Source organism: Branchiostoma floridae, chromosome 18, assembly GCF_000003815.2.
Source record: "Branchiostoma floridae strain S238N-H82 chromosome 18, Bfl_VNyyK, whole genome shotgun sequence".
Taxonomy (NCBI): Eukaryota; Metazoa; Chordata; class Leptocardii; order Amphioxiformes; family Branchiostomatidae; genus Branchiostoma; species Branchiostoma floridae.
Window position 1 is genome coordinate 16,681,602 of NC_049996.1, and position 21,106 is coordinate 16,702,707.

The following is a 21,106-nucleotide window of genomic DNA, read 5'->3' on the forward strand; positions in this document are numbered from 1 at the left end:
CCAACTGGAGCTCCTTGCTCCTATCAATGAAATTTTAACAATCTCCTTGCTCCTACCCAACCGAAAACTCTTTGGTGGACAAACTCCCCAGGCAATGCGTATAGACAGCGTAGATAGTCTAGTAGAGATTAATATTTCATAATAGTAATAGGCATGCCCACGCACTAGTATATTTACTCCCATCACCTTCAAGGAAAACGAACGGTCCCTCAGGTGAGTGCACAGGTATGACGTCACCTGTCCGTCATCGTCATGCAAAAATGCGTGACGTCACAGGGTTCGGCTGGGCGGAGCCTGTAGTGCATTCCGCGCCTGCGCCGCGGGGCAGCCCGTTCCAGTAGGAGACCAACAGTTGGGCAAGACGGCCGCACTTTTCACGGAGTGTTCCCAACTTCTTACCGCGACTCTTAAAGACGGGAAATATCACGTGGGGAGGACAGGTGCGACTCTGAGACAATCCGCACAGGTACGTGATTACCTCACACAGGTGAGAAGGGTTGTTGTGACACTTCTGGATTGTTTTGTTTACTTTTGGCTTGTTGTCAACAATCAATTTTTTTCCCCTTGCGCGATCAACTGTAGATTCGCTTTGACACATAAGCCGTCCCAGCAGTCTTTGTTTACCTTAATGGACACAATGTTATCCTAATTATAACAATTTCGACTCCGGAGATTTGAAATTACTGAAGCGGAAAATTCCAGAGCCTTGGAGGCACCTGGATCCACCTAAGAGTTTAGTTAAAGATATTTGTCTTGGAGACTCTTAGGGTCGGAAGCCGCACGACTGAGGCGTCTTTGGCAGTCTTGAAGACACGTTTTTAAGTAAAACCGTCGTCTAAGACATTCCTGTGGGAAACTTGACCCAACAGACCGTCCCGACATCGGTGTAACGTGCCGGGTAGGCATGCCGAACTGTTGTGGGTTGTCTGGCGATTTTTCTGAACTTTCTAAACTTCCAAACAAACAGACGGACTGAAGTTACGGATAAGCGAGGATTAACATACCGAGTGGCAATCCCGGACAGATGTAGCAAGACTCGCCGCCTGATGTGGCAGTTTGTGTGGCAGGTTGTGTGACAGGGCTGAGTTGCTACATGTGTATCCATGTGTGTGTGTGGCAGACAACTGGACACATGTTTATTTACAACAGCTCAAGTCTGTCAGACACCGTCAGAGTGGAACTGGACACAGGTGAACGCTGCGGGGTTCTCCTGTCGCGAAGTGCCCTGCCGTTTTTGTTGCTTTTCAGAGAACACAGGAAGGGGGAGGGGTGGTTCTACATGGATCTCCGTGTTAGCGCTTTGCCTCGGGCGTGCCGGGGAGACCACAAATTTTCCCGATCAGCCTGCCGTAACGTAAACCCACCGACGCGTACGGAATGAAGAACACATGTCCTGTTAGCCTCGACCAGGCTCCACAGGCATGTCCTGTTAGCCTCTATCAGGCTCCACAGGCTACCAGACAAGTAGTAGAAATAGGCCCGACGAAACAGAAAACACGTCAGTGCAGTTAGATGACCGGGGAGTACAGTTTGCCAGGCCGGCCAACACTCCTAGGCCAGTTAACTAACTACATTGTGTACTAGGCCTTTATTCCTAACTTGGCTAATCTCCAAGCAGATCCTACGGTAGCATAAGATAGAATCAAAAAGCTGGCAGAGGAGTGAAGCAGGCTTAGGAGTGTGTTTCGCTACAAGGCAAATGTACACCTTTTGGCTGACTACACGCCATGGCCAGTTTGGAACTATCTTATGCCATTCAAGATCTGATTGGAGTTTAAACTTTGCCAAAGGCCCCTTATACTGCCAGGCGGGAGTCTGGTAGAGACTTGCCCTGTTCTGTTTCTGACGTGACGGACAGGGTTTAACATTCGCACGGACGCCTGTTTCTTCTCTGCCTGCCTGTGTGACGTGTGGACGGGAGTGTTGCGGTGTTGCTGGGATGTGGGTCTGTGGTTTTGCGGTAATTACAGTGATTATAGTCATTACCTCATCAGTCTCATGTGACAATACATCACAATAAGTACAACCAGAAGTTCTCGGAACTAGTTTTGTCAACGCCGGGCACATTTCGCCTGTAAACAGAGTTAACAGTAATAATTCACCGATATCTCTGGAAAGTCATTCGCCCTGTTCATGCTAATTTCTTACAGTAATTTCTCGTTACTTACTTTAGTTTCACGTTGGTGACCCTGTATTCTGTGGTATCGTGGACATCGAGGGTAACCACCGCTGTGGCCAATGAAACTCCTCTGGCGGCTAAACTCCTTCCGCAATCTTTGATATGATATTATCTTTTACCGCCACCAGATCTGCTTGGAGATTAGCTGAGAGGGACCATATATTATTCCTGGCACGGAAACATTCACAACCCAATTTAGCATGCTTCAAGTGTCGGGCTTTTTAGGTAGCCTCTACCTGGCTCCGTGGATCGGTGTTCTAATAGTAGAAATTGGAAAATAGAGTCAATAGTACGCTAGGGGAGTCGGCCGGCCACAAGAGTTATTTCTCACCGCCAGGCTGGCCAACACTCCTAGTCCCCTATTTTACTATTCAGCCAGGCGGGAGTCTGGTAGACACTACCGTCCCCCACTGAGCAGCCTGATAGACAACTGAGGAAACCCAGCGGCGATGGAGACGCGCGCTTTTGTTGATGGACATTTATGCCAGACGCGATACTAACATCTGCTTGAAGAACAGACCAGACCCGTCTGTTGGGTTGTCAGACTCAGACAGCCAGGTCGGCGCGGGGACCCACATGACAACATGTCGCCGGGAGGGACGAGCTATTATCCCTGGCACGCACCACTTCATTTAATAGCCTCTACCAGGCCTTCCTAGGGGGGGTGCGGGGATCGTAGCCTCCACCAGGCCTTCCTACGGGGGTGCAGGGATCGTAGCCTCCACCAAGCCTTCCTACGGGGGTGCAGGGATCGTAGCCTCCACCAGGCCTTCCTACGGGGGTGCGGGGATCGTAGCCTCCATCAGGCCTTCCTACGGGGGTGCGGGAATCATAGAATTTAAAATTGGCCAAGGGAGTCAATCTATCAAGTATCATCATCATCAGTCACTTTGTTCTGCATCTACAATCTTTGAAAAGTCCTATAGCTGCATTCAGTCTTTTTTATGAATGAATGAATGAAGACCTTTATTGTACAGTTTTGCCCAACCGAGCTAAGTACAGGTCACAACAAGTCAAGATATATACATATAAAAGTATCACAAATCTAGTCTAACACAAAAGTTCGGCTTCTTCTCGCTTCTTGGTAATGGTGAAAATATGATCTTTCTCCACTGTGCTTTGCATCCTGCAAGCTTCCTTAACTCTGGAGTCAGTCCACGCTAAGGTTATTGCCTGACTTATATTATTACCCACCATGGAATTTGCAATTTTCTCTTCGACCATGAACTTGCCAAAAACTGTAAGGTGTACATTCCGAAGTTTCTGTTCAACGGGAGGGGGCTGTTTTGACAGCGCTTAAAAGCTGTATTGAAGTTGAGCATATCTTTAGTTTCACCTTTCTTACCCTTCTTCTCCTGAGTCCTGTTTATGACTATGAAATGTTGATTTGTTGTTGTTTTTGTCCTCGTTTTACGTCTATTATTTCGCTAGACGTGGTCTCTTGGTGCTGAGTAACACATGGTTCGTTTTTAAGTCAAGAGTCTCTCTTGGTATTTAACTCTTGGTTCCTTGTGCTTGAGAGTTGCTGGAGGAGTTTCTAGGAGAGTACGTCGAAACGGTACTAATGATGTTGACTAGCACGTAATGTTGGGGGTCATCCGGGTTCTGCGTGCGGAGAATCCGCCATGACGGGGCTGACCTTGGGGGAGAATTATTCCGTGCCGGGAACCTGTCTGGCAAGGTCAAACTTGTCCATTCTTCTCCAAGAATCTGCTGCCAGACAAGGACTCTCAAGTTTCGTCTCAGGGTAAGATCCAAAGGCTTCAGCGTTCTTAGAAGTGTAGCTAAGACTTGAGCGTTAGACTGAGACACTTTCTACTCTCCAACTCCAAGCAGAGGTCAGTGGGGGATATTGTCCAATTTATATCCCTTGTTTTCTCTCTGACGGCACAGAGGAAATGGGGCATTTCGTATTCAAGAAGGTCGACATCTTCCGCCACCAACCTCTGCTTGGAGCTCAAGAGTAACCCATTCGTAATTTGAACTTTGAATGATAAGGTTTTTTTCGTAGTTCTTGTGATTTCTTTTTAAGTTTGCGAATGTGAACCAAGTATTCATGAATATTGCACAAGTGTAGAAAGTTTGTCCCGTTTACGTTGATAAAAGCCAGACTTGGAACCAGCTTAACTATATTCAAAGACAATTCAATTTCTACAGTTGGATATGATTCGGAGATCACTTGTTGAGTTTGAGCTGTTGTCTGAATCGTCCTATTGTTTTACGCTGCCTTGAGGCAGATTTCGAGGTTAACCAAACGTGCCTGCAGAGTGCAGTCGGAGGTCGGATATTATTGCAACAATTATCGGCGCCGCGGGCACAGAAACAACACAAACAGCGAACACAAACATCGCGCCTCTCTGGTCTCACGGTTCCCAGACCTGATGTCACAATGAAAACACTTCCGATCCAAGATTACACACAAGTAGATTAATGTAATAGCCTTTATTGCACATTCATGCCCTATCGGGCTAAGTACAGGCATATAGATACAAAGGGTAGTAATGCAGTAAACATGGTTTCTAAGACTAATCTAAAACATAAATTCTAAAACTATTCTAATACATTTGTTCGGCTTCTTCTCGTTTCTTAGTTATGTTGAATATGTAGCTTGAGATGTGTTTGTATTAATAGAATCAAGTAGTTGTTTATAGACGCCAGTTACATGTACTAATAGGGTCGCCGGGATATTTTTCTTCTCTCTGTTCGTTACTTGGTTCTCTGAAATCTTTTCTGCTAAAACTAAAGAGAAGAATGCTTATATTTTGACCCCAACTTTCGAGGAAAGTCATCGATATTGCCTTCCTATAGTAGTAGAGGTGTTGGTGGTGTTTCCATTGCACTCAAAGTTCAAAGTTCCAGGAACTAAGGTCAAATGTAAGGAAAGTTGCATTGTTCGAGATGTTAACCAGCCCGGTGTGTTGACTGTCTGTGGTTCCTGTGCCCAAGGAGGTTGAAACTTCCTTGCTGTACCAGTATCTGATCACAGGATGTCTGTTTCTCTATTATTTTCATAGCTGAACCTGCCCATTATCTTCACGTAAAATTGGAGAACCTTATAAATTAGCGGCCAAGGCAAAGGAAGGCCAACAGCTCCGTGCTTCCGCCGTGCCCTTGTAGCAGTTGTGTTTCCTGTAGGACTGACCTCGCTACAAGGAGAAGGCCTCAGCAAGGAAATTGTAACGATAACATCCTCTACAGGCTACATGTCTGAGGGCGAAAGGAAAACAAGATGGGTAAAAACAACAATAACAACAATACATTGCCCTCTATCGTTGAAGAGAATCATCATTCACGTATTTACACAGTTAATAGAATTTTCATCAAGCAGTGACTACTTTTTAAAGGTAAACTCACGTGCCTCCAAATTTCCGATAGCTATCAGTCCATCTTTGGAGGTACGTCTGTTATACTCTTATAACGTAGTCACTGCTTGATGAAAAATTCTATACTACCCTCTAGACTTCAATCTAGAAACCATAAGCGAGAACTGAAGCGACACAACATGGCATCACAGCCAACATGTGTTTTAGTCCTGTTTAGTCTAGAAATGCAGAAAGCAACGCTACTTCTGTAGCCTAGTGTCACAACTACACTCAAGGATGCTGTATTCTACGAATAGTCAGTACTATGTAGCTATCATACTTGTGACGTGAGTTCTACACTTTGCAAAACGCCTTCACTTCTGCAGCTACACTCAAAGCTAACTCATCGGTGTTGCCTCCTGTAAGTACACTTATTGCTACGCAAGTGTTAGCCTCTATCAGGCTCAACAGGTCGCTGGAAGGTAGTTTCAGCTGTCTAAGTAAGCCAGAAAGCACGCCAGAGGATTTAGTTGGTCGAGGAAGTCGCAAACTGTACTCCTCTGGCCAGGCGTGTTCTCTGTCTTATTTGGCCAATTTCTACTATTTTCCAGCGACCTGTGGAGCCCGGTAGAGGCTATGCAAGTGTCACTTCTTCAAGTACGGGACTCATTTCTTTTCTTACAAGAACTCTCGAGGTGAACATGGCGGAAGAAAACAATTTTCACGAGATCGGACGAAGATGTCATCCCCATAACTCCCTTACTGTTGCCCAGTGATTGTTCTAAATGACAGTTTAACTCCTCCGTCCGTCCGAGCCAGGGTGTCATTAAGTCCCCGGATGTATAATTACGTCATCACGACCCCGTTTCATGGCCAGCGAGGCATGCGCAAATCGTGGTTCGATAATCACCGGGCATTAATCTAGATAATCACCGCCTGTCGGGCTGTCATTCACCCAGAGGTCAGAGTTGAAGAAAAGAAAGGAAAGAAAAAAGACACGAACCAGACCAACCAAACTGCAACGTAAAGAAAGAAAGAGTGAAAGTTTTAGATTGATGTCTCTCGTAAAAAGTGAAAGTTAAGGAACGAATTGATCTTGACAGGTTGGTAATGAGGAGTAATAAGGAGAGAATATTGGAAGCATTCTCTTAAGCAAAGGGGACAGAAGTTGTGTCAAAACTCCTTATTCCGCGACTTTGGTCCCCTTTGCCTTTAAAAATCCAATTTTAGATGGTCATAATTTTGTGTTCAATCGTGATATCGAAAATCAATTGATGCTTTTTTGATGCTCTTACTTAGCAAGTTCTACCATCCTGTACATTTTTATTGAAAAATATTGATGTTTGATTTTTTGCCCCTCCTTCTTGTTTAAGACACGAAATCATTTGGATTGTCACAGGTTTGAAAGCTGATATCCAGTATAAAGCTACCAAACCAGAATGGCTATCACATCAAAATCGGTATCACAAGCCTTCTACTACTCAAAAATAACAAGGAGAATTTGCCACCTCAGAGGGTACCAATATGCCCTCTCTCTCACTACTAGGGGAATGTCTGAATGCTCGGAAGACGCGGGGTAAGTTTATGCCCCGTGGCGGTTGTGCTGTCAGGTTGTCCAGACTGGCCCAGTGTCTGTCTCCGCGTCGCCACATTCCGCAGTTAAACACCGCTGGTACGTCATCTGTACTGATAACGGCTTATTAAACTCCGTACCTATCAGTGCCGTCTGATAAAGTCTTATTAAACTTCTTATCTATCACCTGCTGAATGTTAGCCTCCTTGGCAGACGTCTTAGTGGGATGGTGGGCCATCTTTATTTGATAATCTTGATTTGTCTTGTGTGTGTCATACACACGGACGCACGCACATAGATACACACAGACACACACGGACATTCACGCACACACACACACACACACAGCGAGACACACACACACACATACACACAGAGCGACACAGACAGGGACACACACACACACACGGACGCACGCACACAGATACACACATACACACACGGACACACACACACACACACACACACACACACAGCGAGACACACACACATACACACAGAGCGACACAGATAGGGACACACACACACACAGGGACACACACACACAGAGTGAGACACACACACACACAGAGAGCGACACACACACACACACACATATACACACACACACAGACACACACACAGACACACACACAGAGCGACACACAGACACACACAGACACACACTCCTTGCGGTTGAGTAATTACATCCCGATGTCAATGAGATGACGCCCGCGGAGAAGGCCGTTGTAGGCTTCAGTCCGTCGTCAGGTTAGCATACTCGGTGATTACCGGAGCGCTGGGGCCCACGGAGAAGCCTGTTGGAGGCTAGCGCCTGTGTTAAGCCCAGGTGTCCATGTTAATGTACTGGTTACCCAGGTTAGCATACTGGGTACTAGTAATTACCTGAGCGCTGGGACCAATTTTCTGCATGCTATCCTCACCGTGAGGCCTGCGTTATGTTAACCCGTCATGGGGGCGACAACAAAGTCCCGCCGCGGCCATGTTACATACACAACATCGCTTATCACATACACAACACCGCTTATCAGATACATAACATAACTTATCAGGTACATGACATCAGTTATCGGCTAAAGCTGGTCTTCTTGTTGGTCTGGAAATGCACAGGGCAAAACTGGACAGACAGACTTTCCAACTGTAACGCGATAGATTAAATCATTAAATTGTCCGTATTATGTGTTGATATATTGTCGATGTTATGAGCTATGTGATAGAATTGGGACATTTTGCATAGCTTCAATGGGCTACTCTTCAAGCAGAGGTTAGTCTCCGGCTGTTTTTTTTTAACGTTTTTTTAGTCGTTTTTATCGGGCTTTCTATTTTGTACAACACCTTGGCTGGCGTACTTCAAGAAAAATGACAAAATAGAAAGCCCGATAAAAACGACTAAAAAAACAGCCGGAGCCTAACCTCTGCTTCGAGAGTACAATGGGCTACAACTGGGTCCATTTGCCTATTTCTTGATCAATGTTTCCATCATATATCATGTGTTTTGCAAGATTGAGGATAAAATTGACCCCGATGCTACTTTTGGGTAAACAATGACAGTCTCCCTTGCTTTGTTGATGTTACTCTCAGACTTACATAACGTTTGACGGCTTGTTTATATAGATGGAGAAGAGGTGACCAAGAGCTCTTGTGATTTTGTCTTGTCAATAAGAGCATTACATAACACCCCCTCTATAAACTGTCATTCAGGGTCATTCGGAGGTCGCCCCCCTCCCCACACAAGTTATTTTCATCCTAGAAGATTTTTTTGTTCATTCCTTAAAAAGACAGTAAAAACTTCAGTTTTGGCCATACTCCTCCGTGGAGACGAGTCGAATGCATCGGTAAACACTTTGTTTACCTGTTGTTGTTTGTTTTTCATTATCACCAAGGTGACAGGTCCTGACCAAACATTGTTTTTGTTTCCAGACCGTCGCAAGTTCAACAGCAGAGAGATGATGGGTGAGCCTACAGTGGGGTTGAAGGCTGGGAGAGGATACCACCAGCGGTTCGGCGCGCGGTCACAGAAAACCCCGGCCGTGCAGGAGTCTGGTAAGGGGAAAGTGGCCGTGGGAGCCAGCGGGAACAAGTTCGCGGCCATGCGGGCCATGTTCGAGCGGGGCGCCGCCGAGGACGGGGAGAACAAGCCGGCGCCGCCGCCAAGACGGAGGGCGAAAGATTCGAGTATGAAGCGACCCGACAGCTGGATACTCCAAGATAAGACGGAGGGGAAGACGGCTGAGAAGACGGAGGAGAAAACGGCTGGAAGATCTTATCGCAACGAAGATGATAAGAACGCTGCGGTGGAGAAGAGTAAGCTGTCGTCCCGCAGAACTGTCAATCAAAAAACGCCGTTTTCCCGCGAAAAGACAGCCGAGAAGACGGCGGGAAGATCGTCTCGAAACGAAGATGATAAGAACGCGGCGGTGGAGAAGAGTAAGCTGTCGTCCCGCAGAACTGTCAATCAAAAAACGCCGTTTTCCCGCGAAAAGACAGCCGAGAAGACGGCGGGAAGATCGTCTCGAAACGAAGATGATAAGAACGCGGCGGTGGAGACGCACAAGCTGTCGTCCCACAGAACTGTCAATCAAAACACGCCGTTTTCCCGCGAGAAGACGACGGAAGACAGACTCGGTTCGAATATCAGGGAGAAAACAGACAGAGCGCCCGAGCCACCAAAACGAGAATCCCCCAAGACAGCACCCAGAGATAACGTCTTGAGAAAGGCGACGCCGTCTTCAGCACCGACGGAAGATGTAGAAACGTCGAAGACGTCAAAACCCCTCAGAAGACTCGTGAACGGAGTCTCCGAGGAGCGGAAACATTCGGAGACGCGTTCTATCTCGACGCCCAAAGTTGCCACAGAAAAGTTTACAGACGAGACTGTGTTGAGTGTGATTGAGGACAGAAACAAGATGGCGGACACGGAACCTGAGAACTCCTCAGAGATGGGAGGCGGGGGGAGCCTGACGGCAGAGGTTGTGTTTGTAGACGAGGTTGTCTCAGAGGAAGAGAGCGAAACTGTCCCGCGGACAGGTACGTCAAGCAGAGGTCAGCTCGCTGATGACGTCCCTGCCGTACAGGTGAGCCGAGAAATCAGAACGTCGACGTCACGGCGGCGGCGAGTGGGACGTCATGACGCACCGGACGTCAACTCTTACGAGCTGCACATCAGCGAGAACGGAACGTCAGATGAAGATCCGAGTAGGACTAACGTTGGCGTAGAAAACGTCGCTGAGAGGGTGACGCCTACGCCAGCGCCACGTCGGAACAGAGTTAACCCCCACAGGGACGTTGACGCTGCGACGCCGGTAAGTAAGGATGATACTACTAACGGCGTAGACGTCCGGGAATCGGTGCAAACAAAATCGTCCACGCAAAGTCGACGCATAGCTGACGGAGACGAAAAGAACATTGGACTAAATGGAACGTCGACGTCAACGCAGCGTCAGAACAACGTTACCCCCCGCAAAACCGTCGAAGCAGAGACGAGCGGCGAGAACAGGACAGCACCAAGGACCGATGATACCAACGGCGTTGACGTCAACTCAGAAAAACTGGTCCAAAAGGAAACAGCCGCGCAGCGTCGGCGCCAAGCAGATGTTGCCCTGGAAAATATCGGCAAAAATGACTCTTTGACGCGACCTCAAAGCAAGTTGGCCGCTGAAACAGACGAAGAAGAAAAAAGCGCTGAAAACGGAACATCGACGCAACGCCGGGGTGAGATAACCAACGTCGACGTAGAGAAAAGCAACGAGGACGGCACGTCGACGCGACGTCGAAGTAGGATTGCCGCAGATGTAGGTGACGCAGATAAATCCAGCGAGAAAGACGCTCCGACGCGACGTCGCAGCAGAATAGCTGACGTCGACGTCGAGAAAAACGACGCTAACGGAGCGCCGACGCGACGCCGCAGCAGAGTAGCTGACGTCGACGATAACGGCGAAAACGGAGCGCCGACGCGACGACGCAGCAGGATAGCGGCGGAAATAGACGACGTCGACGCCGAGCTGGCGCGGCCGCGGTACCGACGTCGGGACAGAGACGCCGCCGACGCCGACCTGGACGTGCCAACGCGCCGCCGGAGCAGGAACGGCGACGTCGCGACGTCAGTGACGGGCCGCGCCCGTGCGACGCTGCTTCCCGAGGACGGGACGCTGGAGCTGAACTCGGCGGCGTACGGCAAGGTGGCGACGCTGCAGTGGGGGTTCCGCGCGCCCGGGTACGCAGACAGGCTGGACAGGAGGCGCCCGCTCGAGAAGATGAACGGGGATGAGATGGCGCTTAGGTAGGGCCGGATTCTAACGTTGTCGGTTTTCATGTTTAGAATAACGTTTTTGTTGAAATATCTTTATTTCAGTAGAATTATGTATTTGTGGTTATGTATGACTGTATGTGTGTGTGTGTGTGTGTGTGCGTGTGTGTGTGTGTGTGTGTGTGTCCGTGCTCGCTAGACAGTGTGAGTGAGAAAGCTAGAGAGGGGGAACTAGAGAGAGTTAGAGAGGGCGAAAGCTAGAGAGAGAGAAAGAGACAGCTAGAGAGAGAGGGAGAGAGCTAGAGAGACAGCTAGAGAGAGCGAGAGAGCTAGATACAGATAAAGTTGGTCTCCAAACAGATGTTAGGATAAGATATCGTAACGTTTTCAGACAAGCCGGCTTTTCCAAAAGCCAGAAAGCCTCACATGTTTCACCCCAACCTCTGCTTGGAGAGTCCCATGCCCATTGTTTACCCCGCACACACACGCACCATTTGGCGTCTGACGGAAACTCCGCATGATTTAGTGTTTCCGTAATTCCCGCCCAAACGCTGTTCACACCGGAAGTGCAGTTTGCCGTGACAAACACCGAAGGTATGTACTCTGTGATTACCTGTGCACAGGTACGCCCAGGTGAGACCACAGGTGAGGCCCCATTGTCTTAGACTGCCTGGAGCGACAGACCACTGTTGTTGTGTGCGTGTGCGTCAGACTAGAACGTAAATAGTTCAGTATATACGTTATTCCAGTGCCATGTTCTGGCATGTGATTTTGAGGCGTTTTTGTCCTGACGTCGTTATAGTCTATAACAGGCTTCTTGGGCTACCGGAGAGATGCTAGTACATGTAATTGACCAAATACGGCGGATAATCCTGTGAGAAAAGTGCGTGCTGTTTTTAATAATCATCTTCGAAATCATCTATTTTAAGTTTGTGTTTTAGAGCTAGTAACAATATGGATATTTTGATAATGTTAAGCCTATATTTGTTTAATTTGTCAGAAGCAACGTTAAGCAACATCTTTACTAGGGCCGACAAACACCACACTAGTTAGTACCGTAGCTGGAGACAACAGGGCTTTGTTCAACATTGCAGTCGAGTCGATACATACTTAGCCTTGATCAGGCCTGTCGAGGTTATACTGGCTTTAGAACTTGGTTTATTGTCATAGTTTACACATCAACAGAGAATGGTTGGTTCGTTTACAGTGTTTGGTTGGATTTTGCTTTATTACAGTACAAAAAATGCTCCATCAACTGGGTAACGTTACGTTTTGCAAACGGTCAGAAAGCTTCCGCTGTCATTCGTCACTAGCGTACTGCCTGTATGATTACGTTAATAATTTGTGTGAGTCAAACGCCTGTAATTGGGTATTAAGTGGATTATGGCCGCCATGATCACAGAGCAAATACGTCACTAGAGGTGCCGAAGTTCCCAGGATATCCGACTGTGTTCTTCACACGTGCAGTTTGTACACGTTATCATTACGCTAAGGTCACGCATTACTGAATCACACACTCAGGACATTCCCACGACTGTTCTTCCGACCACCCCCTAACCAAGCGCTCCCAAGTAATCGGCACTGGGCCGGGAGTAGCCTGGGATCATTTGATTGCATCCAAGCAGGATATGAATGAATGAAGACCTTTATTCATAATTGTACGTTTTTGCTTTCTAACAAGCTAAGTACAGGTCAATGTGAATAGGGTACATCTGACTTTCCTGACTTTGATTTACCTTCCACCAGGCCTTCCTACGGGGGTTCGGAGATCGTAGAATTCGGCAAAAAAAATCGAGAAATTGGCCAGGGGAGTAAGTCCACGCTTAGGTTCATGTTACCCTGCGCGGCCGACCAACTCCTCTGGTAGCAAAACTCCCCTGGCAAGTTATTCTCCCTATAATAGCCAGCGTAGTCAGTCGGGTAGAGAGTGACTTTGATTCGTCACAATGTACATGGTGACTAGGGAGAAAGGAGTGGAACTAGTTAGATGTCATGACATTTCTCAGGGCTTTTTATCCAGGCCCATGGTGTCACGATAGTCTCCAGACTACTATTAGTATATTAGTCGTGAGCAAAGTCATCTGTAGTAGTTGGGAATTGGTTGGCGACCTCAAGGTTGCCTACTTTTCTGTAAAAGTCGTGTGCGCCAACCGACTTTACATTCTGAAACATCAAGTTTGGTAAAGTCATAGTCATACATGTAGTCTGTTTAGGTGAGAAGAAGAGCAAGTGAATATGACTGGTTCCAGACACCGGCGACCTAGGTTGGGGAGTGATCGGGAGCAAAGTATGGCTGGGGCTTTAGAAGACGCGCTTTATTAGTCTCCAAGCAGACCCTACGGTGCCTAAAGAGATAGTATCAAAGCTGGCAAAGGAGTATAGCCGGCCAAAGGGAGATAACCGGCCAAAGGGAGTCAAACGGGCACAGGAGCTATACTAAGTCCCTTGCCAGCTTTGATACTATTTCTAAGGCACCGTAGGGTCTGCTTGGAGACTATCACACAGACTAGTGAAAAGCCGAGCGTTCCTAATCTCCAAGCAGATCCTACGACAGTATCAAAAGCTGCCTGGAACTACCGGAGCCAAACACACTCCTAGACCGGCTTCACCCCTCTGACAACTTTTGATACTATCTTAGGCTACCGTAGGATCTGCTTGGAGATTAGAGCAATCCGTATAAGCTCCCGGAATATCCGTGTGATGACACTGGGCGGGTTTCACGTCGTCTGATGAGAAAGCGCGGGAAAACACCGGGCGAGTTTCATGTCGTCTGATTAGAAAGCGCGGGAAATCCCGGCTGATGCAGGGGTCACTCCAGGTCAGCCCTGAATAGTCCCCTCCGTGGGAAACCAAGAGTATCGTGGCCGATAATGGGCCTGTGCTTGTTTACGTTAGAGAGCCTTTATTCACATGCAAGTGTAGGTATAGTCAAGATCAATCATTCAGCTTCAACTTCGGCATAACACTCTCCAGGCGTTTGACATGATATTAAGAAAAGAAACTTTATTGAGTTCATAATGAGTCACTAATAATCCACTCTTACTCCACTCCACTCTTCGTTTTGGAAGAGGTGTACCGAACAGGCTAATTTCCTACCTGCTCTTGTTTATGTTAAAACACTTGTAGTCACCAGACGTGTTGTTATACCATTTCGTTTCGCGCTTGACGAAAAACTTTGAAGAAAAGCTAGGCGCAATTAGAGGAAAATCGCCCCAGTTTTGTTCATTAGAGAGATAATCATTGAGCTTTTTTGTGTGCAAACATGTCATCAGTTGAACAAAAGCGGACTTAGTCAGGACTTAGTTAGATTTCCTGCGCAATAAACCTGTTAATTCGAGTATACGTCCTCCGCGATTCGGCGGCAGAGTAACAGCATTCCTTAGCCTCCGCCGGGCCTTCTGCGAGGTACGGGGATCGTAGATTTCGGCAAAAATTGAGAACATTGGCCAGGGGGGTCAGTCCACGCTTTGGTACATGTTTACCCTCCGGCCTCCACCAGGCCTTCCTACGGAGGTACGGGGATCGTAGGATTCGGTTTCAAGTCAATTCATTGATCCAAAGTGACATGGATCAAAGTTTAAAAGTTTCTCTTTAAGAGAATATCTTTAAATCTACTGACTCCTACCTGTATTCTACCAGCAGAATATGTGTTTCCGACGGATTGTACTCTCTTCCTTGGCACCACAATACAGTAGAAGCCAGTTAATTGTAGTCTCTACCAGACTCCGGATCGCTGGAAAATCGTAGAAATGGAACAAATAGAGAGGAATATAACCGGCCTGGGAACAGCTCGCCATCGCGTGCTGTTCCCTGGCCGGTTATATTCCTCTGGTCGGCTTACTCTTCTGATTTGTTCCATTTCTACGAATTTTCCAGCGATCCGGAGCCTGGTAGAGACTAAGTTAATTGCACAACGGATTACCGCACACTTCTGTTGATTGCACGAAATCCCAAAGTACCGTAGTGATGTAGTCCAGCTAAATAACTTCGCTGTGTTGCACCATCCGGATAATTGCACAAATGTGCTGGCAAACGGGGAGTGCAATTAAACGGCTTCTACTGTACTAAAATCATATGTGACGAATATGACGGCGCCTTTATGAGGGCCCTGTGGCAGGTTGTCGGATTGCAGTCTCTTACTTGGCACCACAATACAGTAGAAGCCAGTTAATTGCACAACGGATTACCGCACACTTCTGTTGATTGCACGAAATCCCAAAATACCGGAGTGATGCGGTCCCGCCAGTCCAGCTGAATAACTTCGCTTTGTTGCACCATCCGGATAGTTGCACAAAATGTGCTGGCAAACGGGGAGTGCAATTGTACTAAAATCCTTGATGACGAATATGACGGCATCTTTATTAGGGCCCTGTGGCAGCTTGTCGCCACCGTATCTCTGTCCGCCATCTTCTGATCCGCCATCTTCCCTCTGATCTGCGGGAGAACACTGGCCGGGTAAAGCACAGGTCGGACCGGTTAGGGGATGACTGAGGTATTGTGTGTGTACAAATCTCTGTGTAGATACGGACTGTGTAAAGTGAGCCTATTATGGGGACGGATTCAACTTTAGTTCCGACACAAAAGGGACGAACTCGACACTTTTTTCCACCTGCTCTGAGACCAGTTATTATGGCAGAGACCAGGCAAATAATAGTCAAAGATTTCCAAGTCCACTGTTTCTATGTGGAACAGAGTTTCATTAAAGCCTTGTCTATAATGATATGTAGCAGAAATGTCATGTATTGACCTGTGAGCGGCAGTGGTTGATCGACTTTAGTGTTGCTCAGTGGTGGATAATGCGAAGCTATAAATGAGAAGGCCTTGGTATGGCTGCAGTACTGGCACGGAACGATATGGTGATGAGTGGTGGATAGACTTACCCCGTTGGCCAAAGCGATGCGATGAATGTCAGACCGTTTCCAGAGCCTACACAGGCCAACTTAGTTGGCTCCTGATAGTGATAAACATGAACATGATTGTGATCGGGCTGGGGTCTGGAATCTAGGCTGGTGATGCCGGTGATGTAATTTTTGCAACAAGCTGAATCATTCTCCATAATGTAATGTATGAACAGAAGGACTTTCAACTAGAACCAAACTTGGGTCCAAGTCCAGACCCTACAGCCCTGGGTTCGAAGCCCTGACATGCCACGTTGATGTTGTACCCTTAGGAAATGCAATTTGCACGACTTTCCTGAGCTCACTTCACTCAGATGAAAATTCGTTAGGTTAAGTACTGTTCAGTACGAACCTGGTGTGTTATGCCATGAGGTGGTTTACCGGGTATACAATACAAACAGACAGATCTGTGTTGATCCTTATAGCGGATTAGTAGACAATAGTTGAGCAGCACATCGATGGTAAGGCACATCCCAGGCGCTTACTCCAGGCGGGGCGGTAAGCTGTGAGATCCAGGCGGTGTGGCTGTATAAGTCTCATCAGTCGGGCTGCCTCTGAAGTGTACAGGACACCTTTGTCTGTGGCTGTAGATTACAGACTACAGGTGTAAGGCAGGGATAATCATAAAGATTCGCGAAGGTCGTCTTTGAAAGCTGAAGACTTGTGTAATGAGTAATTTGTACATCTGTAGGATGGAAGGTATAAACCGGAGTCAAGTCCTGATTGTGTTCTGGTATTTGTGGTGGCTTCAGGTATGGGGTGTGGGTGGGTCTGAGGTGTAAAGTAGAGAGGAGGGATTCGACTTGACCTTCGGGAAGTGTGCTCTAAAGGTTGGAGTTGGATCATCGTGAAAGCTGGAAATTCGTGTGGCGAGTTGTTACCGCTATGTGGGATTGGGGGCTGTAACGTGAGTCTAAACTCGCCATTGTGCTCCGGTATTTGTATAGCGCTTAGTTTCGTCCTTGATATTTGTAAGTTGGTTCATGTAAATGATAGGAATTCGAGTTTACCTGAAGCATGTTAAGTAGGGAGAAAATCAAGGCGAACGCTTGAAATTCGGGTGATTAGTTATTTTCATTGTGTGGGACCGAGGGAAGAGATCTAAAGCAAGGTATGATCGTGTTCCGGTATTTGCAAGAGGATTACATTCGTCCTTGATATGTGGACGTTTGGTCCAGGCACAGGGTAGGAATTTAAAGTTCTTACGGAATAGATTCTGATGTTTTAAGTACAGTCATCAATGCAAACATGAAATGTTTATATGATATGGTGTGAGGCCTACTGACCAATAACTGACAAATGGCCGGCCAGCTTGGCCCCATCACCACAGCCACCGTTGGACACTACTAGTGTTTAGCTCGGGCGCTTGGTACCTGGTGACCTAGACTGATTAAATCTCGCTTATAGCAGCCGGCCCAACATCCGTCGAGCCCCGCGGGGAGTTACAGCCCTGAACAGCGGAGTTTGCGTTACACAGACTACCTGTTAACCATGCCGTCGTGAGTTCGGCGCTATCTCTTCGTTGTCGGGGAAGATTAACGGGGTTGGTTGGTTAACGTTGGTAACTCTAAAGGCCAGCTGGAAAAGATTAGCTGCCAGAAATAGTCCAGTACTTGGGCGAGACATTTAGGTAAGAAGATACGCGAGATCCAGTTAGTCACTATTTGAAACGTCGAAGATCATCAGATCTTGCTAGGTGTCATTGACAAAAGGCAGTAGATGCTACATGAAAACGTCTGACCGTTCCTTAATCCATCCAGTTACTTCAGTAACTCACTGTTATCTCTTGAGTCCTGTGCTTAGAATAGCGGAACTAGCAGGTAAAACACCCCTATGGGGACAGGTAGAGAATGGTTACCCGGCTAGTGGACCGGCGGAGAATGGTTACCCGGCAAGTGGACCTGCGGAGAATGGTTACCCGGCTAGTGGACCGGCGGAGAATGGTTACCCGGCTAGTGGACCTGCGGAGAATGGTTACCCGGCTAGTGGACCGGCGGAGAATGGTTACCCGGCTAGTGGACCGGCGGAGAATGGTTACCCGGCTAGTGGACCTGCGGAGAATGGTTACCCGGCTAGTGGACCTGCGGAGAATGGTTACCCGGCTAGTGGACCGGCGGAGAATGGTTACCCGGCTAGTGGACCGGCGGAGAATGGTTACCCGGCTAGTGGACCGGCGGAGAATGGTTACCCGGCTAGTGGACCGGCGGAGAATGGTTACCCGGCTAGACCATTTGGTACGGCTCAGAAATGCTTCCGTGTTTCCCGAGCCGCGCCAAACGTGTTCGGCACGTCCGCTAATCCCACACAAACATTCGGGAAACACACAAACAGGGCCGGGCGGGGTCTATAACAGCACGTCCTGGTATGATGATGCCGTGCATGTGGTGCTCCGCCTTCCCAGTCAAAACAAGTTTCGAAAACACCTGACATGATGAAATGGATAAACTAAGGAATGTTGAATAAAACAAAATTGAATAGAACTGAAATGGAGCTAAAATAGAATAGAATTGAATAGAAAAGAAAAGAAAATACTATACTACTAGTATAGGTGAAGAGTTCCGGAAGGGACCTAAAATGACCCCAGCTTCTCACTGTCAAGTTCATCGTTTCCGGGTCATATTCCAAACAACATATTCCATACCACAAAGTAGCCCCATAACACAAACCAAGACTTAGTAACGTTAGCTGTTGTCAGTCAAGTCGAAAACTTAGCCGTGACCGAAGCCGCCAAGAACACATGTCGGGAACTTACCATCGATGCCCTGTTACTACCCACTTACACATACATGACAAACTAGCCAGCACTAAACAAGCCCAAATATGTCAAGGCGCCGTCGTCAAAGACGCCGAACATATGCCGTTTGCTCTTCCTTGTCCAAAATGCCAGAAATGCTTGACTGTGTTTTCTTTTGGGCCATTGACGCAGAACGTCGCATTTCACGAAGAAAAAATAGAAACTTTTTTTTTTTTTAAATAGAAAATACTAGCGAAGTTTCCGTGTGTTTATAAACGTCCTTCGTAGCTACTCAAGCCTAGAACTGAACTCAGGTTTAACACCGTCACACGACATACAAACCGCATTAGAAGTTGTTAGAAACGTCTTCTCGTGCCATCCAAACGCTCGCACGACACGTAAACAGCCCCGAATGTGTTCCGCAGCGTCGCGAGGCGTCAGTCAGCCGTCAGACGGAGACAACCCAGGATCCGTCCCGTCTCCGCGGCGCTGGCAGAAATGTGAACAATGCTGACCTTGGGTAACCTCTGTCGGGAGACGCTCCTTAGTCCACTTCTCAGGTGGTCCCCACCTTGTCTACAAGCAGAAGAGCGGGGATTGTTTTCGTTCGTCTGACTTGCACCGGTTTCAGTGACAGCCGTCCGTCCATTGTGAATACGAAGTTCATAGTTGGCCTTGGATGGACGGTTACAAGTCACAAGAATCTGTCTGTCTTCACACTTAGCCTTTGTGTGCACAGTTTTGTGCCTGTGTGTTTATACATTGTGCCCCCCTCTCTGTTTGTGCTTGTATTCTTGTATGTGTGTCAGTATGGATGTGTGTGCGTGTGTCTGTGGCACTGTGCGCAATCTGCGCAAAGGGGGGGGGGGGGGGGGGGTTCTACCATTACCTTGCTTCTACTATGTTTCCATCGCCAGACTCAGTCCGTTGGTAAATTGAACTCGGTTGACCTTCACGGTATTTGTTAATGAGGTATTTAAAAAATGCCAGTCGGCTCAGAGTTCAGGCTGTCACACGGGATCGCACGGGCCTGCACGCCGCAATGCTGTAGCCTCCACAACAGGCTCCGCCACGGGCCTGCACGCCGCAATGCTGTAGCCTCCACAACAGGCTCCACCACGGGCCTGCACGCCGCAATGCTGTAGCCTCCACAACAGGCTCCACCACGGGCCTGCGTGCCGCAATGCTGTAGCCTCCACAACAGGCTCCACCACGGGCCTGCACGCCGCAATGCTGTAGCCTCCACAACAGGCTCCACCACGGGCCTGCACGCCGCAATGCTGTAGCCTCCACAACAGGCTCCACCACGGGCCTGCACGCCGCAATGCTGTAGCCTCCACAACAGGCTCCACCACGGGCCTGCACGCCGCAATGCTGTAGCCTCCACAACAGGCTCCGCCACGGGCCTGCACGCCGCAATGCTGTAGCCTCCACAACAGGCTCCACCACGGGCCTGCACGCCGCAATGCTGTAGCCTCCACAACAGGCTCCGCCACGGGCCTGCACGCCGCAATGCTGTAGCCTCCACAACAGGCTCCACCACGGGCCTGCACGCCGCAATGCTGTAGCCTCCACAACAGGCTCCACCACGGGCCTGCACGCCGCAATGCTGTAGCCTCCACAACAGGCTCCACCACGGGCCTGCACGCCGCAATGCTGTAGCCTCCACAACAGGCTCCACCACGGGCCTGCGTGCCGCAATGCTGTAGCCTCCACAACAGGCTCCACCACGGGCCTGCACGCCGCAATGCTGTAGCCTCCACAACAGGCTCCGCCACGGGCCTGCACGCCGCAATGCTGTAGCCTCCACAACAGGCTCCACCACGGGCCTGCACGCCGCAATGCTGTAGCCTCCACAACAGGCTCCACCACGGGCCTGCACGCCGCAATGCTGTAGCCTCCACAACAGGCTCCACCACGGGCCTGCACGCCGCAATGCTGTAGCCTCCACAACAGGCTCCACCACGGGCCTGCACGCCGCAATGCTGTAGCCTCCACAACAGGCTCCACCACGGGCAGCTTTTAGTTCTCATATTGTTCATCTTCAATAGATATCTTCAATAGATATCTTCAATAGATATTCCAGCTTGTTTTTTTTTACTTTATTACTATGTGTGTGAGGGAGTGAGCGTGAGAGGGATACGGATAGGGAGAGAGAGAGAGAGTGAGAGAGT

The 21,106-nt window shown here is 48.4% G+C and overlaps 1 protein-coding gene across 2 annotated transcripts in view; it reads left to right on the forward strand.

Moving 5' to 3' along the window:
- Positions 1-323: 323 nt before the first annotated feature.
- LOC118405879 overlaps positions 324-21,106 on the forward strand; it is a 28,506-nt gene continuing 7,723 nt past the window's right edge. The window contains exons 1-2 of one of the 2 annotated variants that reach the window (XM_035805696.1): positions 324-466; positions 8,975-11,333. In XM_035805696.1, coding sequence (XP_035661589.1) covers positions 9,001-11,333 — 2,333 coding nt within the window. In that variant the 5' untranslated portion in view covers positions 324-466; positions 8,975-9,000. Of the gene's footprint in view, positions 488-8,974; positions 11,334-21,106 lie in introns of both variants that reach the window. The other variant, XM_035805697.1, reaches the window with a different exon arrangement.